The sequence below is a fragment of the Balaenoptera acutorostrata genome, chromosome 16 (genome assembly GCF_949987535.1).
Source record: "Balaenoptera acutorostrata chromosome 16, mBalAcu1.1, whole genome shotgun sequence".
Classification (NCBI taxonomy): domain Eukaryota; kingdom Metazoa; phylum Chordata; class Mammalia; order Artiodactyla; family Balaenopteridae; genus Balaenoptera; species Balaenoptera acutorostrata.
In genome coordinates, this window is record NC_080079.1 from 46,413,500 (window position 1) to 46,430,905 (window position 17,406).

Below are 17,406 nucleotides of genomic sequence, written 5' to 3' on the forward strand. Positions count from 1 at the left end.
AGGTTTTTCCCTTTCATCACTTTAAATATATCCTGCCACTCCCTCTGTCCTGCAGAGTTTCTGCTGAAAAATCAGCTGATAACCTTATGCGGATTCCCTTGTATCTTATTTGTCACTTTTTCCTTGCTGCTTTTAATATTTTTCCTTTGAATTTAAATTTGTTAGTTTGATTAATATGTGTCTTGGTGTGTTTCTCCTAGGGTTTATCCTGTATGGGACTCTCTGCGATTCCTGGACTTGGGTGGCTGTTTCCTTTCCCATGATAGGGAAGTTTTTGACTATAATCTCTTCAAATATTTTTTCAGGTCCTTTCTCTTTCTTTTCTTTTGTGACCCCTATAATTTGAATGTTTGTGCATTTAATGTTGTCCCAGCGGTCTCTGGGACTGTCCTCAATTCTTTTCATTCTTTTTTCTTAATTCTGCTCCTTGGAAGTTATTTCCACCATTCTGTCTTCCAGCTTACTTATTCATTCTTCTGCCTCAGTTAGTCTGTTATTGATTACTTCTAGAATATTTTTCATTTCAGTTTTTGTGTTGTTCATTACTGTTTGTTTGTTCTTTAGTTCTTCTAGGTCTTTCTCAAACATTTCTTGTATTTTCTCCCTCCGTGCCTCCATTTTATTTCTGAGATTTTGGATCATCTTTACTATCATTACTCTGAATTCGTTTTCAGGTAGGTTGCCTATTTCCTCTTCATTTATTTGGTCTTATAGGTTTTTACCTTGCGCCTTAATTTGTAACATATTTTTTTGTCATCTTAATTTTTTTTTTTAATGGGTGGGTCTGTGTTCCTGTCTTAGAGGTTGTTTGGCCTGAGGCATCCAGCACTGGAGTTTGCAGGCAGTTAGGTAAACCTGGGTCTTGGTGCTGAGATGAGGACCTCTGGGATACCTCACTCCGGTTAATATTCCCTGGGGTCTGAGATTCTCTGTTAGTCCAGCGGTTTGGACTCAACACTCCCACCACAGGAGCTCAGACGTGACCCCCGGCCTGGGAGCCAAGATCCTGCAAGCCACATGGTGTGGGAAAAAAAGGGAGGGAACAAACAAAAAGGAGCAGAAGAATAACAAAGAATAAAAAATAAAGTTAGAAATATAAAATATTTATTAGAAAAAATAAAAATATAAATGAAATAAGGTAAAACTGAACCATAACAGCAAAAAAAAAATAAAAGGCAGAAGAGGCCTTGGCTGTGGGGGGCGGGACTTAGGCGGGGGGCAGGGCCTAGGCTTGGTGCTGCCAGAGGGTGCCTCAGCAGGCTCCTGGGCCCCGAGTGGGAGGGGAAATGCTGGCCCGTTCTGGATCCTCCTATCCCCCGAGGGTCTCTCTTCATTCCCGCTGATCTTCTTACCATGGGTGGGCCCCTCCCTAGTGTGGGAACCCCTCCTCTCCCCCAGCCGCCCCTCAAGGGCACCCGTCCTGTCTGGCCTCCATTTCCCCTTCGCCCTTCCTCCTCCCACGTCCTAGGTGATCACTTGGGGGTTCCTCCTGTCCCCTTACGTGTCTGGTCCCCCACCAGCGCCTGGTAGGTGCCCTAGTTGTCTAGAGACATTTTGATTGATCATCACGATAAGTCTAATTATCATCTGTAGGTATACAAGTTTTTACAATATTATTGACTATATTTCCTATGCTGTACATTACATTCCCATGGCTTATTTATTTTATAACTGGAAGTTTGTACCCCTCAATCCCCTTCATCTGTTTTGCTTACTTCCCAATTTTCTCCCCTCTGGCAACCACCAGTTTTTTTTTGTTTGTTTCTGTTTTGTTTTGTTTGTTCATTTATTTTGTGTTTTAGATGCCATATATAAGTGAAATCATTTGGTAATTTTTTTTTCTATCTGACTTGTTTTATTTAGCATAATACTCTTTAGGTTCATCCATGTTGTCACAAATGTCAAGTCGTGATTCTTTTTTATGGCTGAATAATATTGCATTGTGTATACGTGTGTGTGTGTGTGTGTGTATCACATCTTCTTTATCCATTCATCTATTAATGGACATTTAAGTTGTTTCCATATTTTGGCTATTTTAAATACTGCTGCAATGAACATAGGAATGCATATATCTTTTCAAGTAAGTGGTTTTGTTTTTCTTGGATAAATATCCAGAAGTGGAGTTCCTTTGTTGTATGGTAGTTCTATTTCTACTTTCTTTACACTTTGGCATCTTTTAGTACCCAGTCCTTACTCATGTTTACCTGATTTTCTCGAGAAAAAATATTTTTATTTCTTTTAGGTAATACTGGTTTTATAACACTGTATATTTCATGTATACAACATTACATTTCCACTTCTGTATACATTGCAGCATGCTCACCACCAAAAATTTAGTTTCCATCTGTCATCATCAAGTTGCCCCTCCCTTACCCATTTAGCCCTCTCCTCCCATTCCTTCCCCTCTGATAACCACTACTCTGTTCTTGGCATCTATATGTTTATTTTTGTTTGTTTTGTTTTGTTTTGTTTGTTTGTTCATTTTCTATATTCCATAATATGAGTGAAATTATACAGTATTTGTCTTACTCCGTCTGGCTTATTTCACCTAGCATAATACTCTCAAGGTCCATCCATGTTGCAAATCGCAAGATTTCATCTTTTTTTAAATGACTGAATAGTATTCCATTGTTCATATATACCATATCTTCATCCATTCATCTGTTGATGGAACTTAGGTTTTTTCCATATCTTGACTATTGTAATATAATGCTGTGATGAACACAGGGGTGCATATATCTTTTTTTTTTTTTTTTTTCATGTAATGTCTGAAACATTTATATTAACATATTTCCATACAAATAACCCAATGAAAGTTTAGTATTAGTTGTTTTGTTTGTTTTTTTATACTGCAGGTTCTTATTAGGCATCAGTTTTATACACATCAGTGTATACATGTCAATCCCAATCACCCAATTCAGCACACCACCATCCCCACCTCACTGCAGTTTTCCCCCCTTGGTGTCCATATGTCCATTCTCTACATCTGTGTCTCAACTTCTGCCCTGCAAACTGGCTCATCTGTACCATTTTTCTAGGTTCCACATACATGCATTAATATACAATATTTGTTTTTCTCTTTCTGACTTACTTCACTCTGTATGACAGTCTCTAGATCCATCCACGTCTCAACAAATGACTCAATTTCGTTCTTTTTTATGGCTGAGTAATATTCCATTGTATATATGTACCACAACTTCTTTATCCATTCGTCTGTTGATGGGCATTTAGGTTGCTTCCATGACCTGGCTATTGTAAATAGTGCTGCAATGAACATTCGGGTGCATGTGTCCTTTTGAATTACGGTTTTCTCTGGGTATATGCCCAGTAGTGGGATTGCTGGGTCATATGGTAATTCTATTTTTAGTTTTTTAAGGAACCTCCATATTGTTCTCCATAGTGGCTGTATCAATTTACATTCCCACCAACAGTGCAAGAGGGTTCCCTTTTCTCCACACCCTCTCCAGCATTTGTTGTTTGTAGATTTTCTGATGATGCCCATTCTAACAGGAGTGAGGTGATACCTCATTGTAGTTTTGATTTGCATTTCTCTAATAATTAGATGTTGAGCATCTTTTCATGTGCTTCGTGGCCGTCTGTATGTCTTCTTTGGAGAAATGTCTATTTAGGTCTTCTGCCCATTTTTGGATTGGGGTGTTTGTTTCTTTGATATTGAGCTGAATGAGCTGTTTATATATTTTGGAGATTAATCCTTTGTCAGTTGATTCATTTGCAAATATTTTCTCCCATTCTGAGGGTTGTCTTTGTCTTGTTTATGGTTTCCTTTGCTGTGCAAAAGCTTTGAAGTTTCATTAGGTCCCACTTGTTTATTTTTGTTTTTATTTCCATTACTCTAGGAGGTGGATCAAAAAAGATCTTGCTGTGATTTATGTCAAAGAGTGTTCTTCCTATGTTTTCCTCTAAGAGTTTTATAGTGTCCAGTCTTATATTTAGGTCTCTAATCCATTTTGAGTTTATTTTTGTGTATGGTGTTAGGGAGTATTCTAATTTCATTCTTTTACATGTAGCTGTCCAGTTTTCCCAGCACCACTTATTGAAGAGACTGTCTTTTCTCCATTGTATATCTTTGCCTCCTTTGTCATAGATTAGTTGACCATAGGTGCGTGGGTTAATCTCTGGGCTTTCTATCTTGTTCCATTGATCTATGTTTCTGTTTTTGTGCCAGTACCATATTGTCTTGATTACTGTAGCTTTGTAGTATAGTCTGAAGTCAGGGAGTCTGATTCCTCCAGCTCCATTTTTTTGCCTCAAGACTGCTTTGGCTATTCGGGGTCTTTTGTGTCTCCATACAAATTTTAAGATGATTTGTTCTAGCTCCGTAAAAAATGCCATTGGTAATTTGATAGGGATTGCATTGAATCTGTAGATTGCTTTGGGTAGTATACTCATTTTCACAATGTTGATTCTTCCAATCCAAGAACATGGTATATCTCTCCATCTATTTGTATCATCTTTAATTTCTTTCATCAGTGTCTTATAGTTTTCTGCATACAGGTCTTTTGTCTCCCTTGGTAGGTTTATTCCTAGGTATTTTATTCTTTTTGTTGCAATGGTAAATGGGAGTGTTTCCATAATTTCTCTTTCAGATTTTTCATCATTAGTGTATAGGAATGCAAGAGATTTCTGTGCATTAATTTTGTAACCTGCAACTTTACCATATTCATTAATTAGCTCTAGCAGTTTTCTGGTGGCAGTTTTAGGATTCTCTATGTATAGTATCATGTCATCTGCAAACAGTGACAGTTTTACTTCTTCTTTTCCAATTTGTATTCCTTTTATTTCTTTTTCTTCTCTGATTGCCGTGGCTAGGACTTCCAGAACTATGTTGAATAATAGTGGTGAGAGTGGACATCCTTGTCTCGTTCCTGATCTTAGAGGAAATGCTTTCAGTTTTTCACCATTGAGAATGATGTTTGCTGTGGGTTTGTCATATATGGCCTTTATTATGTTGAGGTAGGTTCCCTCTATGCCCACTTTCTGGAGAGTTTTTATCATAAATGGGTGTTGAATTTTGTCAAAAGCTTTTTCTGCATCTATTGAGATGATCATATGGTTTTTATTCTTCAATTTGTTACATATATCTTTTTGAATTAGTGTTTTCATGTTCTTTGGATAAATAACCAAACGTGGAGTAGCTGGATCATATGGTAGTTCCATGCTTATTTTTTTGAGGAATCTCCATACTGTTTTCCATAGTGGTTGCACCAATTTACATTCCCACCAACAATGTATGAGGGTTCCCTTTTCTCCACATGCTTGTCAACACTTGTTATTTCCTGCCTTTTTGATAATAGCCATTCAAAGAGGCATGAAGTGATATCTCATTGTGGTTTTGATTTGCATTTCCCTGATGATTAGTGATGTTGAACACCTTTTCATGTTCCTGTTGGCCATCTGTATGTCTTCTGGAAAAATGTCTATTCAGATCCTTTGCCCATTTTTAAGTTGGATTTTTTTTTTTTTTGCTGTTGAGTTGTATGTGTTCTTTATATATTTTGGATATTAACCCCTTATCAGATATATAGTTTGAAAATATCTTTTCCTGTTCAGTAGGTTGACTTTTCACTTTGTTGATGATTTCCTTTTCTGTGCAGAAACTTTTTATTTTGATGTAGTCCCACTTGTTTATTTTTGCCGTTGTTGCCTTTGTTTTTGGTGTCAGATCCAAAAAAATCATCCCCAGGACCAATGTCAGGAGCTTACCACCTATGTTTTCTTCTGGGAATTTTATAATTTCAGGTCTTAAGTTCAATTTTTTCATCTATTTTGAATTAAATTTTTGTGAGTGGTATAATCTAGCGGTCCAGTTTTATTGTTTTGCATGTGGTTGTCCAGTTTGCCAGCAGCATCTATTGAATAGACTTTCTTATCCCCATTGTATGTTATTCCTGGCTCCTTTGTCATAAATTAGTTGACCACATGTGTGGGTTTATTTCTGGATTCTCTATTCTGTTCCATTGATTGATGTGTCTGTTTTTATTGTATAGTATTTTCATCTATATCATTGATTACTATAGCTTTAAAATATAGTTTGAAATCAGAGAATGTGGTGCTTCCAGCTTTGGTGTTCTTCTCAAGATTGCTTTGGCTAGTTGGGGTCTTTTGTGGTTCAATATAGATTTTAGGATTGTTTGTACTATTTTTGTGAAAAATGCCATTGGAATTTTGATAGGGATTGCATTGAATCTGTACATTGCTTGGGGTAACATGGCTCTTTTACCAATATTAATTCTTCCAATCTATGAGCATGATGTATTTTTTCATTTATTTGTGTTGTCTTCAGTTTCTTTCATCAAAGTGTTATAGTTTTCATGGTATAGTTTTTTCACCACCTTGGTGAAATTTATTCCTTGGTATTTTTTTTTATGCAATTGTAAATGGGTTATTTTCTTAATTTCTCTGATAGTTTATTATTAGTGTACAGAAGTGCAACAGATTTTTTGTATGTTGATTTTGTATCCTGCAACTTTACTGAATTTTTAAATTAATTCTAACATGTTTTTTGGTGGAGTATTTAGGGTTTTCTACATATAATATTATGTCATCTGTAAGTAGTTACAGTTTTCTTCCTTCCTTTCACATTTAGATGCCTGTTATTTATTTTTCTTGCCTAATTTCTCTGGCTAGGACTTCCAGTATGTTAAATAAGGGTGGTGAGAGTGAGCACCCTTGTCTTGTTCTTGATCTTAGAGGAAAAGCTTTCAGTTCTTCACCATTGAGTATGATGTTAACTGTGGACTTTCATATATGGTCTTTATTATGCTGAACTCTGTTCCCTCTATACCCACTTTGTAGAGTTTTTATCATAAAAGGATGTTGAATTTTGTCAAATGCTTTTTCTGCATCTGTTGAGATGATCCTATAATTTTTATGTTTTATTTGTTAATATGATTAATGATGTTGATTTCACTCAGTAGATGTTGTTTAATCAGAAGATATTTGTGAATTTTCCAGTTTTATTTTTGTAGCTGATTTTTTTGTTTGTTTTTGTTCCGTACCATTGTGATTGGAAAAGATGCTTGACATTTCAGTCTTTTACAATTTATTAGGACTTGTTTTGTGGTCTAACATGTGATCTGTCCTGGAGAGTTTCATGTGCGTTTGAGAAGAATGTGTATTTTGCTGCTGTTGGATGGCATGTTTATATCCTTATGACCATTATTTTGAGCTCTTAATCAGGTAAATCCCTTGTCTCCATTTCATTAAGGACTTTTTCTGAAGTTTTATCTTTTTTTTTTCATTTGGAACATATTCCTCTCTTTCTTTGAGTGTCTGTGTTACTTTCTATGTATTAGATAAAACAGCTATCTCTCCCAGTCTTGAAGGCCTTGTGTAGTAGGTGCATTTTATTGTTCAACCCTGCCTTAGCTATTGGTTTTTTCTCCAACTTTTGTGATTCTCTAAGCAGACTTTACTTTTAGTGGCTCTCAGTAGTAGAGGATGTGACATTACCTGTAAGTGTTCCAAAGGGGAGGATCTCAGTTAGCTCCTACATGCAAGCTGATTAGAAGTTAGACTCTCAGACAGCAGCTTTTAAAGTATACAACTATATACAGTCTTTTGGCACTGCCTGCCAATTATAGCCAGGCAATTTAGAGTTGTCCCCTTTGCAACAGTCTCAAAAGTTGGAGTGCTAGATGAATGTACAAGTTCCTTTCTGGGAGATACAGCAACCTATAGCAGGGCAGAGGTAGAGCACAAACATGGCGTCCTTTGGCCTCCATCCTTGGATGTGTGCCAAACAGAAACCTGCACCTCAGGCTGAAGCTCAAGCATATCGGCCTCTTTCACAGAAAGACTGGGGTGTGTTTTTTAGTCTGCTTTCTGTGCAGTGCTTTGGGGATGGTAGCTGGCCAATAATTGTCTCTCCATTTGTTACAGTCAGCTGGGACCCATGAACAAAGCCCTGCTGGCCACCAGAGCAAGGTGATCAAGGAATGTCCCCTGGGTAGCACCCACATAAATTGGGGTATCAGACACATGTATAAGCTCCTCTCCAGAAGACACTGGCACTGTGGATTATGTCAGAGGGAGAGCATAAAAATAGTGCCTGACCTCTGAGGTCTCTGGAGAGGATTAAAGTTTGCCCTTACATGTGTGTTTAGATAGAAGTTTGCCACTCAGGCCACAGCTTTGAAGATAAGGTAATATGCCTCTTTCACAGAAAGACTGGGTACCTTGGTCTGTTGCCTCTTGTGCTCTGGGGGTGGTAGCTGCTTAAGAAATCTTTCTCCTTTGGTTGGAGACCCGTGGGACCCTGAAGTGCAAGCCCCATTTGTCACCAGAACCAGGCAACCTAGATTTGTCCCATGGGCCTCAGCTGGAAGAATTGGTGTTCCAGAGGAGGGTATACATTCCTTTTCAGGAGTTACTGGTGAGCTGGAGCATGGCAGAGGGAGAGCACGAAGATGGCACCTGCCAGCTTCCATCCCTGAGAGCACCCCAGTAGACTCCTATATGTGTATTAAGTTAGATGCCTGCTCCTTAGGCTGACACTTTAACATAAGCAAATATGCCTCTTTCACATAAAATCTGGGCACCTCTCAGTTGGCTGCTTCTGTGCTGGACCCTGGTGTGAATCAATCTGAGCATGTGAGCCGTTTAAGAGCCATTTCTCATTTCTTTTTTTTTTTTTTTTTTAATTTCTCATTTCTTTATAGCCTCGTGGGTCTCATGAATGCAAGCCCTATTGGTTTTCAAAGCTAGATGTTTTAGGGGGTTTGTCTTTCAGGTGCAGGTCTTAAATGTTGGGGTGCCTGATGTGGGGTTCAAGCCCTTCACTCCTCAGGGAGAAGCTCCGGGTTTTGAGTTCACTCCCAATTGCGGGTTGCCTTGCTGGCAGGGGATTTATGGTGAGATTGTGTCTCAGCCTCTTCTACCTGCTTCAGTGTGTTTATTTTGGTTATTGTTTTTTTTCATTTGCCCAGTGTGTAGGAGTCGCTCAGCTAGTTTTTAGGTACCCCACCACCCCCCGAGGAAATTGTTCTATATGTAGATGTAGATTCTGTGTGTCCATGGGAGGAAGTGAGTTCAGGATCTTCCTACTTTGCCATCTGGAACCAGAACTCTCTTTTGTTATTATTTTAATATAAGCAGCCAACAATCTTTAAAGAAATTTAATAATATACATACAGAAAATAGGAATTATATTTTTAAAGATACTTTATATTTTCTGATCTATTTGTTCTTTATTTACAGATTCTTTTCTGCAGAACCAGGATTCTAAGACACACACACACACACACACACACACACACACACACACACACACACACACACACACACACACACACACACACACACGCACACATATCTCATAGTCCAGGACTGATGGAGACCCACACCTACTTTATTTTGTAACTTGGATTGCATCTGGCTTAACTAATCTATACCTTGCCTCCTATTTTGTCAAAGGGAATGTTTATTTTTATACCTTAAGCTTTCTTGTGAACCATAAATCCTAATTTCCTGTTTTTATTTATTCAGAGTTAATATCAAGTTGCTCCCCAGATTTTTCATTTATTTTTGAAAATAGTTTATCCTTAAAATGTATATATATTTTAACTAGTACTGTTGTATAGCAAGCAACCTGAAAATTTAATAGTATAAAGTCATAACCTTTAACTTTTCTCATGATTTTGTGTGTTAGGAATTTGGGAAGGCAGTTCTAACTTGTGGGTTTCTCATAGTTTTCATCAGATGTCATCTGGGGCTACAGTTATCTGAAGGTTCTACTGGGCTATGCATCTACAATGGTTCACTCATATGGCTGAGAGTTGATGCTATCTGTTGGGAGCTCAGGTGAACCTGTCAACGGGAGCACTTACATGCTGTTTGTCCAGCAGAGTGGCCTTGAGATAGTTGGATTTTTTACTTGGCAGCTGGTTTTCTCCAGGGCAAGTGTCCTGAGAATCATGAAGAAACTTTTCAGACTTTTAAAGTGTTTTTTAGACCTATTCTTGGAAGTCATGTAGCATCACTTCTACCATGTTTCATTGTTTGAAGCAGACACAAGCCTACCCAGATTCAAGGGGAGGTGACATAGAACACATGATGAGTGTCAAAGAACTTGTGGGCAATATTTTAAAACTACCTCATTGTTATTTAAACTTTGCATATACTATACTTTATATATAAAATGCACTTTACATATAACAAGCATAGATTTTAAGTGTTGAGTTCAATCAGTTTTGACAGTTGTATAGACCCATGCATCTACCACCTGAAGAAAGGAAGAGAACATTTTTTCTCTCTGTAAAGTTTCCTTGTGCTTCTTTCAAGTCATTCCCCTCCCCACTCTTCCATAGAGGCAACCACTGTTTGACGTCATTTACCGCAGATTGGTTTTTCCTGTTCTGTGAAGTTACATAAATGGAATTATGTACTATATTTGTGTGTGTGTGTGTGTGTGTGTGTTTGGGTTCTTTCACTCAACACAAATATTTGAAATTCATCCAGGTTATTGCATGTATCAGTTGTTATTTTTTATTGCTGAGTTGTATTTTATTATATGACTCTACCACAGTTTATTACCTTGCCTGTTATTGGACATTTGGGTTATTTCCAGTTTATGACTATTATAAATGAGGATGATATGAACATTCTGGTATGCATCTTCAAATATTATCAGGGTAGGGCTTCCCTGGTGGTGCAGTGGTTAAGAATCCACCTGCCAATGCAGGGGACATGGGTTCAATCCCTGGTCTGGGAAGATCCCACATGCTGCAGAGCAACTAAGCCCGTCTGCCACAACTACTGAGCCTGCGCTCTAGAGCCCACAAACCACAAATACTGAGCTCACGTGCCTAGAGCCCGTGCTCCGCAACAAGAGAAGCCACCACAATGAGAAGCCCATATATCACAACAACGAGTACCCCCGCTTGCTGCAACTAGAGGAAGCCCGGGTGCAGCATTGAAGACCCAACTCAGCCAAAACTAAAGAACAAACTAATAAATAAATTTATAAAAAAAATATTATCAGGGTATCTTTAGGAGTATTACTGTATTAATATTCAAACTCATAGTGTTTCTAAAGTGTTTCTATGCCCAAAGATCTTTGGTAAAATTTACCTCTCTCTCAAGATTTTCTGTTAAGCTTCTTGGATTAAGGAGCCTACAGCCTATAGGATCTACTAGAGGGAGCCTATAGTCTATAGGAGCCTACAGCTTATAGGGTAAAGAAAGAATGGAATGGTATCTTATCAAGAAAACCACTCTATCTACATCATTCATCATTTTAATTACATAAAAGCTAAGAATGAAAATTTAGAGATGGCTAAAGTTAAAAAAATTGGAAATTCCCTCTCAAAACCAACTTCTCCTCTCCACTATTCCTCAAATCTCATCTACTAGAGGTAAAAAACAATTACTTTCCAAATTTCTTCTGTGTGTGCATGCATGTGTCTGTGTAGGAGGAAGAGGATTGTGTTGTTGGAGGCCTGGAACTTCATAATTGACTACAAATTTGAGCTCAGTAATGAGGACACTTATGCCCTTACTAGGTGACTCTAACTCTGAGATATTGCTACTGTTGCCAAAAGGGAGTGAGAGTCATTGTGTCAACTATTGTAGATAGTTGTCTGCTCTTTGGCTATAGGCAAGTTATCTCTATCCCAGTTAGGAGTGGAAGACTGAAGTAAACCACAGTGCAGGCTTGGAAAGGATCCTATTTTTGTAAGGAAAGGCTAGGGCCTCTGCTATGAACATGCGTGATTTGTTAGAATATGCTGTTGAGACTACCATTCAGATAATATTCAATATGAGAATTATTAGATTTGCCTCATGAATTGTGCCCAGTGGTTTTGAATGCAAAACAAGATTAATTTGAATATGTAGAGAAGAAAATAATCTTGGGATTGGTAAGCGGCTGACTTTTTTAAACAGGCTGATGGTGTCAATTGCAAATTTAAAATCTGTATCTGCTACATAAATCTCCAATTGTGTACTAGATTAATGGAGGTACCTTGGGAAATTAGGTCAAAATAAGTTGACAAATTATGAATCATACGTGATAACGATAATAAACAAGACATTTATTTTTCATATTCATTTGGGGGAAGGGAGAAAAGTCAGTTTGCTCTACCCAATGATGGTCTTTCTGAAGGAGTCTCCATTCATTCCGTAAAATTGAATAGGTTGTTTAATCTCAGGGGATTTTATGCTGTTAATTCATAAAGGGAATTTCCTTTGATGAGAGTGGTTATAGGGTGAGCCTTTGTGAGCAGCTTCGCTGGTGCACAGCCAGACTCCCTCTCTGAGTGAAGCTTTTCCCACACTGGCCACACAGATAGGGTGTCTCTCCTGTGTGGATTTTGCCATGCAGAATACAATTCCCTCTGGTGTGGAAACTCTTCCTGCATTGTGTGCAGGCATAGGGTTTCAGGCCTGTGTGGACTCTGATATGAACAATTAAGCTTCCTTTCTGACTGAAGGCTTTTCCACACTGATCACATCTATAGGGCTTCTCACCACTATGAACTCTTCTGTGAACAGCGAGGTTACTTTGATTCCTGAAGCTTCTCTGACAGATAGCACACTCATAGGGTTTCTGTCCAGTGTGGAGTCTTTCGTGAACGGCCAGACTACCTCGTTGACTAAAGCTTTTCCCACACTCCTTGCACTGATAGGGCTTCTCTCCTGTGTGTATTCGTTGATGTGTAACAAGATTGCCTTTAGCCCTAAAGCTTTTTCCACAGTGAGTACACTCAAAGGGCTTCTGACCAGTGTGGATTCTCTCATGTAACGTTAGACTACCCTTTTGCCTGAAGGATTTTCCACATTCCTGGCACTCATAGACCCTCTGTCTCACTCCAGGTGAATCTTCCTGTAGTGTCTTAGAATCTGGGGATTTTTGTTCCAGCTTCTCTCTTCTGAAAGAATTCTGGAAATCCCAGCTTGAGGATCCTGTGGCCTCAGAGTGATCATATTTGTGGTGGGCTTCTGTCATCACATCTGGTAAAATGAGAGGGAAGTCATGTAAGAGGCACCAATATGCTGAGTGAGAAGAACAGGGAAAAAGAAACAATGCTTTGAGTGCTTATAATGTGCCAGATATTATACTATAAACTTTGCATAGATAATTTAATCCTGAAAACAGTCTATTGCTACAGTTAAGGAAGTGAAAGTATAGGGAGGTTGTCAAAGATTGTGCAGCTAGGTAAGCACAGACTTGGGATTCAGGCATGCTCCATAACAGTGTACTGCCTCTAAATTTAGTTTAATTTAGCCTCCCAAATAGTATTGTATATAGACATGGTTATTTCCATTTTACAGATAAGAAAACAGGCTCAGAAAAATTAAGAAAACTATATACGATCAAATTTAGTGCCATACCCAAGTTCTGACACCAAAACAGGTGTGGATCCAGGTTGTGTAGGGCCTAAAGCTTTAAAATTTTGGACGGATTCCATTAAGAAACCGTATAAAAGTAGGGACAAGGCCTTGAAGAGACCAGTGTAAGGGAAAGATCCTGAACTTTGTTTCATTAGTTTCATGAGAAATCCACTTCTGCTCTAGTCTGCTCTCCTAACAGTGGAGTAAGCTCCATGATATCAGAATATATGTAGCAGAATCCTTGGTACTTTACATCTATTAATTCTAATCCCTGCACCCTGCAAGATATAGCTTATTGTCCCATTTTACAGATGAAGAGGCTGGAGCTCAAGAAAGTTAAATAACTTGTCTGATACCACAGATTGAGTCAGGGCTATCACAGAATCTGATCCAAGGAATTTTTCCCTTTAAAATCCATGCTATTTCAATCTGCTAAGCTATGGTGGAACTGAAGTCTGTTTTGGTTTGGAAGTTATTCTCAATACTTTCTATGCAGATATTGACAGTACTGTCCAGTATTGCCCTGCATATGAGCCTTCTACTGCACTTTAAATATGGGTCCATTCATCACTAATAATAGTTTTCTTGGAGTCATCCTAGGGAGATTTCAACTTGTTACTCAATGATTGTGCTGAGATTTAAACTGCTCATTCATTCTCTCAGAGACTACCTCCATATCAAGACTGTTCTGTTCTGTTTCTACTATTACTAACTCCAGTTTGTAGGCTTTCCCTGTAATCCCTAGAAACGGTGAGCTCCACCAAAGGAACGTCTTCTCTGCATCCTCAGCCTGTTGACTACTGCTGAGAACAGGGACACTGATTATTGTGAGTTGAGGGCATGCCAGCAATCAACTGACTCACTGAAAAATGCTACATTCTGGGCATATCTTCCATGACAGTCCAGCAGAGTAGCTGTTGGAAATCCAAACATGTCCACTCCTGCTGTATGACCTTAATCACCACCTCTCCATATGATTCTTCCATGGGCTGTTCTTGAGTACCTGGGGAGGGAAAAACAAACAAACAAAAACAAAACAGAACAACAAAAACAAACAAGAAAGGACAGGAGAATTGATAAGTGAGGAGAATAAAGTCAACAGGAGCTCCAGTTTGGGGTATGAGTGAATGGAGGAAATCTTGATTGCTTGATGTAATGTCAGTCACCTACAATGTAACTGCAAAATGAGCCAAAAGGTACCATGACCACTTATAAATGAGTCCAGGAGGAAGCAGGAGGTGGGAAAGCAGGGAAGACATAAAGCAAACAAGTATCTCTTCTTGCCAGTGCCAGGATAATGGTCCGTCCTATTTGTACCTTAGCTTAGCCTTAGCATGTGATTGGAATCATCCACTTCCTTCCCCCACCTAACAGCCTGCTATTTTTATCCTCCAAGCCTCCAAAGGAATTCAGAATATAAAAAAAATTTCAGCCTTCATGATTGGTTCTATGATTGAAATGGCTCCAGCTCTCCTCTCCAGTCCCCTCTAGGTTATTAGGACAGAACAAGAGATTTCATATTTCCTTTTGGCACTTCTTAGGAGGCTCCAGACTCTTCAAGGTATGAGAATACCAGTTCTGAGGAAGTATAAATACTTGCCAATTCTTGGAAAAAAGAAGACCTACTTCAGACTCCAAAACCAAGCCCAAGGCACACCGATTAGGGTAAGTAACTTGCCCCTATTCCCAGAGCCAGTAAGGAGTCAAGGTGAGGCAAAGGCTCAAATCCAAGACTTTTTGGATCCAAAGCCTATGTCCAGACAATTCTCTACTTCCTCGTCACTAAAAAGCTGGTGAGAATTCTTATAAAATGAAATAGAATGGAACAGAGCTGGACCAGACCTTACTATTCTTCCAGATCCTAGGAATCCTCTTGTTCCATATTATCCTTTTGTATTTTGGGGGGGATATTCTTCTTATTTCAGGACCCTAATTACTGAATACTTACACTTTATTTATACAGTGGTTCAATGTATAACTTTTGTTTCCCTCTACTATGTCCCATGAAAATGCTGGCCTCCTGATTTAATGAAATAGTGTGATACTACAATCCTTTGTTAACCCAAACACCTGGTCTTCTTGACAACTGCCCTTTCTGCTACATGTTGTGATGACTGGACAGGCATTTAAACTCTTTATTTGGAGGACTCAGCTCCAATTTGCAGTACAAGCCACAAAGCGATGCCCTATCAGAGTGTCAGGACACAACTACACCATTCACTTGGAAGTGGAAGGTGTTACTGCTCAACCGCACATCCACCAAGAGTCAGTGGAAAGTATATGGGTACCTGTTACCTGAGGTTGGACTGTCTCTGGTTAGTCCAGCAAATAGTTTGGTCAGAACATGTGGGCAGCACTTACAGCTGTGCCTCTCCACATGTTGTGAGATATTCAACAAGAAACAGCTCAGCTGTGTCTCAGGAACCTCCTTGATTAATAAAGGGAAATTGTTGTATTTTTCTCCCTAGATTCCACAAGTCTGAGGAATCAATTTCCTGAAGGTTTTGGAGAAAGTCACTTTATAGTAGAAAATATTGCTTTTCCTATGAGAAAGGCCATTATATCCTGTGGAAAGAGCTCAGAATTAGGCCATGAGAGACTTGGATTACCCTTCTCTCCCCTTAAATGGCACTGGGCAAGTAACCAAACAGCCCTGACCCTATTTCCTCACTTACTAAATTGTCTGATAACACTGTATTATCAAGTAGCTCTTGGGAGAATAAAAGAACCAAATGTGAAGGGCCTCTGACATGACCTACAGATTTAAGGCCTAAAGTTGAGAGTCCTCAGCAGAGGACTAGGATAGTTGCTTTCTTGAGGGATAGTTTCAGGATTAGGAGATTCTGGGGAGGGGTGATTATTTTCTCTGCACACCTGAATCCACTTTGTCCTTTCCTATTCTCCACCCAACGAAGTTTGTCCTTTCTCCCTTTCACCCACCTCAGAGAGACTGCACTTTTCTCCTGTCCATCTCTGAAACCCTCCCTGCGGGCCCCGGGGCACACCTGCCTGTGGTCTCCCCCTCCCGCGTCTCGGGGTGCAGGGCCTTGCCCCACACCCGGCCGTGCTCTGCGGCGGAGGGACCCCTGCTCTTCCCGACAGACTCTCCCTTCCCGCCTCAGGTCTGCCCCCACCCCCAAACCCCCCCGGCTCTGCGCGCTGGGCCTCAGCACCCCTTTCTCTGGTCCAGCTGGACCTTTTCCTGCGGGCCGCAGACCTCTCCCCTCGCAGCTGCCTGCCCTGGGGAGTCCAAGCTGGCCAGGCCTGCTCAGGGCCGCAGGGGGCTCGGGGACCGCGGCCTGCAGGCGGGGCCCCGCCTCCCCCGGGCCTACGGACCCGGCCGGCGGCCTCACTCACCGCAGCGGCGCGCGCCCGCAGACAGACAAAAGCCGACAATGACCCCTCAGCAGCGCCGGCGCGAGCGGCCCGGACTACAACTCCCAGGAGGCTCCGCGTGAGCCTGAGCGGGGGATGGGCCGCGCCTCGGCGGCCCCGGCTTCCCCGAGCACTGTGGGAAACGTAGTTCGGCGATGCGACCGGCCGCTCGGGCTCTGCGGGTCCCGGTGCGCGCTGGGCGTTCGGGTCCCTCCTGTTTGGCCCCGAGCCAGAGACGCCGACTTGTTAGCGGATGTAGGGCGGGGGCCGAGAGCATCAAACGGCCACTCAGATTAGCCAGGCGTGGGATGGCAGGTTGATGAAGCCGTCCGCTGAGCCAGGAAATGGGGAATCCAGGTTTCTGAAGCAAAGTGTTGGGAAGAAATGAGTTGATAAACCCGCGGGTGTTTAGGGGTTTTGCGTTGAGCCGCTGCATGAGCAGAGACTAAATGTGTAATTAGAGTTCTGAGACAAGGAGCAAATATTTCAAGCGAAGTCTGTGGGAAAAGAGGACTTGGAACACCACAGGAAAATTTCCAGAGCTTGGAGAGGAGAGTTATGCCCTACCGATCCCGTCAGTAAGAATTTGCACACTAAATAATGGGTAAGAGATCAGGTTTGGAATTGTCCTGAATTTGCTTGTTGGCTCCATCACAACAGGCTGGAGCCAACAAGCAA

The 17,406-nt window shown here is 40.4% G+C and overlaps 1 protein-coding gene across 2 annotated transcripts; it reads right to left on the reverse strand.

Annotated features, from left to right (window-relative positions):
- Positions 1-12,032: 12,032 nt before the first annotated feature.
- On the reverse strand, positions 12,033-16,795 carry ZNF32 (zinc finger protein 32). Of its 2 annotated transcripts, none has more exons than XM_007176318.2 (3): positions 16,711-16,795; positions 14,217-14,356; positions 12,033-12,972 (listed from the first exon to the last, which is right to left on the reverse strand). In XM_007176318.2, the coding sequence occupies exons 2-3, from the start codon at positions 14,284-14,286 to the stop codon at positions 12,221-12,223; spliced, it is 822 nt and encodes a 273-aa protein (XP_007176380.1). In that variant the 5' UTR covers positions 14,287-14,356; positions 16,711-16,795; the 3' UTR covers positions 12,033-12,220. The 2 variants fall into 2 exon arrangements, with proteins under 2 accessions (XP_007176380.1, XP_007176379.1); XM_007176317.2 differs by having other exon boundaries at positions 12,033-13,014.
- Between the last annotated feature and the right edge of the window lie 611 nt (positions 16,796-17,406).

Bases quoted from the DNA above. Each gene is read 5' to 3' on its own strand.
- ZNF32 (XM_007176317.2), bottom strand. From the start codon at position 14,286: ATGTTTGGATTTCCAACAGCTACTCTGCTGGACTGTCATGGAAGATAT. The intron at 13,015-14,216 runs GTGAGTCAGTTG...CTTCTCACTCAG, and splicing joins CCAGAATGTAGCATTTTTCA to CATATTGGTGCCTCTTACAT.